General features: G+C 37.3%; 1 protein-coding gene across 1 annotated transcript; it reads left to right on the forward strand.

Moving 5' to 3' along the window:
- Positions 1-1527: 1527 nt before the first annotated feature.
- On the forward strand, positions 1528-2394 carry LOC121865839 (the record flags this gene model as incomplete). The annotated part of the gene is made up of 2 exons (XM_042365391.1): positions 1528-1790; positions 2276-2394. Coding segments are annotated over exons 1-2 (354 nt in total), but the record flags the coding sequence as incomplete, so codon positions are not given.
- Between the last annotated feature and the right edge of the window lie 353 nt (positions 2395-2747).

Here is a 2747-nt window from a genome sequence, read left to right on the forward strand (position 1 = left end):
TCAGAAGCACTTTTAGAACTTCATATTTTGTCATTATAAAGGATTTGAACTTATGTTTTTTGGTACAATTTTTTATGAGCTTATCTGTGATAGGTTTAAAATTGTATCTTGCATGACGCGATAATGTTACTATATTTACTATTTTTTTTATTCTTTAAGAAAGTAGGTCTGATGGTAGAATGAAACATCCAATTAATATTCATTAATATGAAATTAGTCATGAAGGCACAGTCACATGAGATAATCTCATCTTTTGCACGACACGTGATGGAATATTAAATAATTGTACCTATTGATTTTTTTATAAAACCTGGTCTGATAGAACAAAACAAATATCAGATACGAATTCAGCAATATGAAATTAGTTGTGTGAGCATGATCTCATATGTGAACCATTTTGGCTGTTGACCAGTGTTATGTATCGTTGAATGGCTTAAGCTCACAACACGCAGCACGTGGTCAGCGGCCTCGTGTGTGTGTGTGTGTGTGTGTGTGTGTGTGTGTGTGTGTATATATATATATATATATATATATATATATATATATATATATATATATATATATATATATATATATATACAGTATATATATATATATATATATATATATATATATATATATATATATATATATATATATATATATATATATATATATATATATATATATATATATATATATATATATATATATATACACACACACACACACACACACACACACACACACACACACACACACACACACACACACACACATGAGACCGCTGACACACACACACACACACACACATGAGACCGCTGATCACGTGTTGAGGAGCAGACGCACAATTTTCACATTATTTGCGGAACTTGAGACTTTTATAACATTTAGATAACATAAATATGTATAGAATATATAAATAATTTATCACACACACACATCAACAGTGACGGACTGTTATCGGGAGTTCGGCCATTATTCCCTATGATCTGGTGAGCACCAGTGGGGGCTGGTCGGGGCTTACAGTACAGTAGATACCCAACTACCAAGTAAACAAAGACTGGACACCTTCTGACATTTTGGTGTCTGTCAGTAGACTATATGGGAGTAAGTTTATTGTCTCCTAATTCAAATACGTCGCGGGTTTTCTAAGAATCTGATAGCCCCGATATAGTGTCAAGTGGGGGGAGGGGGGGAGGGGATGGTCTTTCTTATAACAGTGTCGGGTGGAGCCAAAGGGAAAAATTAATATTTAAATATCATTTTGCATCTAAATCTAGAAGAGAATTTACTCGAATAATAAGTAACAAAATGATGATATATATTCACCACTGAAGGAGAATGTTGATCACTCGTTTGCATCATTGTGCCCTGTTCAATACGGGTGAGACGCCTGACGATTCAAGTCTCCTTTCTTGACGTTAACTTGGCGGACGACTTGTGGAGTTGGCTCAGGACTGGTTCATTAATTATAGCAGGTATGTTACTGCCTTGTTTTTGTTTATTTTTAGAGAAGTAACATTTTTGTTTGTTGATTTTCAGAATCATGAGACGGGCGTGTAGGTAGCTAACCATGGCGGTGGTGGCTACTGAAACAGGGGGGCCATCCATCCCTCAGGCCCCCCGCCAAAAACCACACACCTACCCTGTCACCACCCACGCCGTCGCCACCTTCAGCCCCCGCCACTGCTTCGCCCTCACCACAGGCCGCCTGCTGTGGTGGGCCTCCCTATTGTTGCTGTGGTTCTGCTGCCTTCACCACGTCCATTCACAGAAGTGTATCAAGTTGGCAGAAAGGAACCTTATCTGTGAGTGTGTGTGTGTGTGGATACTTTATCTACTGTGTGTGTGTACCTAATGAGTGTATACTTTGCCTCGCTAACCACTACCCAAACACACCTCATTATCCATTACCACAAACACACCACGTTAACCTTTCCCAGGACATACTTCGCTAACCATTCCCGAAACACACCTCATTTACTATTCCTCAAACACACCTCTTTAACCACTCCCTAAACACACCTCGTTAACCACTCCCTAAACACACCTCGTTAACCACGCCCTAAACACACTTCATTAACCATTCCCAGAACATACCTCGTTAACCACTCCCAAAATACACCTCATTAACCATTCCCCCAAACACACCTCGTTAACCACCCCTCAAATCATGCACAACAGATCGTAAGTTATGAAATTTCGTGTTCAATATTATATTCAAAGGGTCTTTAAGGGTTTGAGGAACTGCAATTTTTTTTCTAAATAATGCGTGTATTCTTTTTTTTTTCAGTACCTCCACCCAGATATGTGTACGACAAGCGGGAACAGCGTCAACTGGCCATTACGCTGGACACTTCCCAGAGGATCTCCCACCAGCTCACCACCGCTGTTGTCAAGATATTGCTGGAGGTGAGTGTTGTTGCCACTCCTCAACTCTTGTGCTAGAATTTTGACTGTATCTCACCTTCCCATTTTATCCTAGAAATTTACATGATTTTAATACAAATCTGCACAATATGCTGGAACCCAACATCATATATATATATATATATATATATATATATATATATATATATATATATATATATATATATATATATATATATATATATATATATATATATATATATATATATATATATATATATATATACATATATATACATATACAGTATATGCAAGTAAATCACTGTAGGTGCGCGTGATCTAGGTATATGCTGATAACCACGAGGAAAGAAGAAAACACGAAGTTCCCAAGCGCT

This window comes from Homarus americanus, unplaced genomic scaffold (genome assembly GCF_018991925.1).
Source record: "Homarus americanus isolate GMGI-L3 unplaced genomic scaffold, GMGI_Hamer_2.0 scaffold58629, whole genome shotgun sequence".
NCBI classification, from domain to species: Eukaryota; Metazoa; Arthropoda; class Malacostraca; order Decapoda; family Nephropidae; genus Homarus; species Homarus americanus.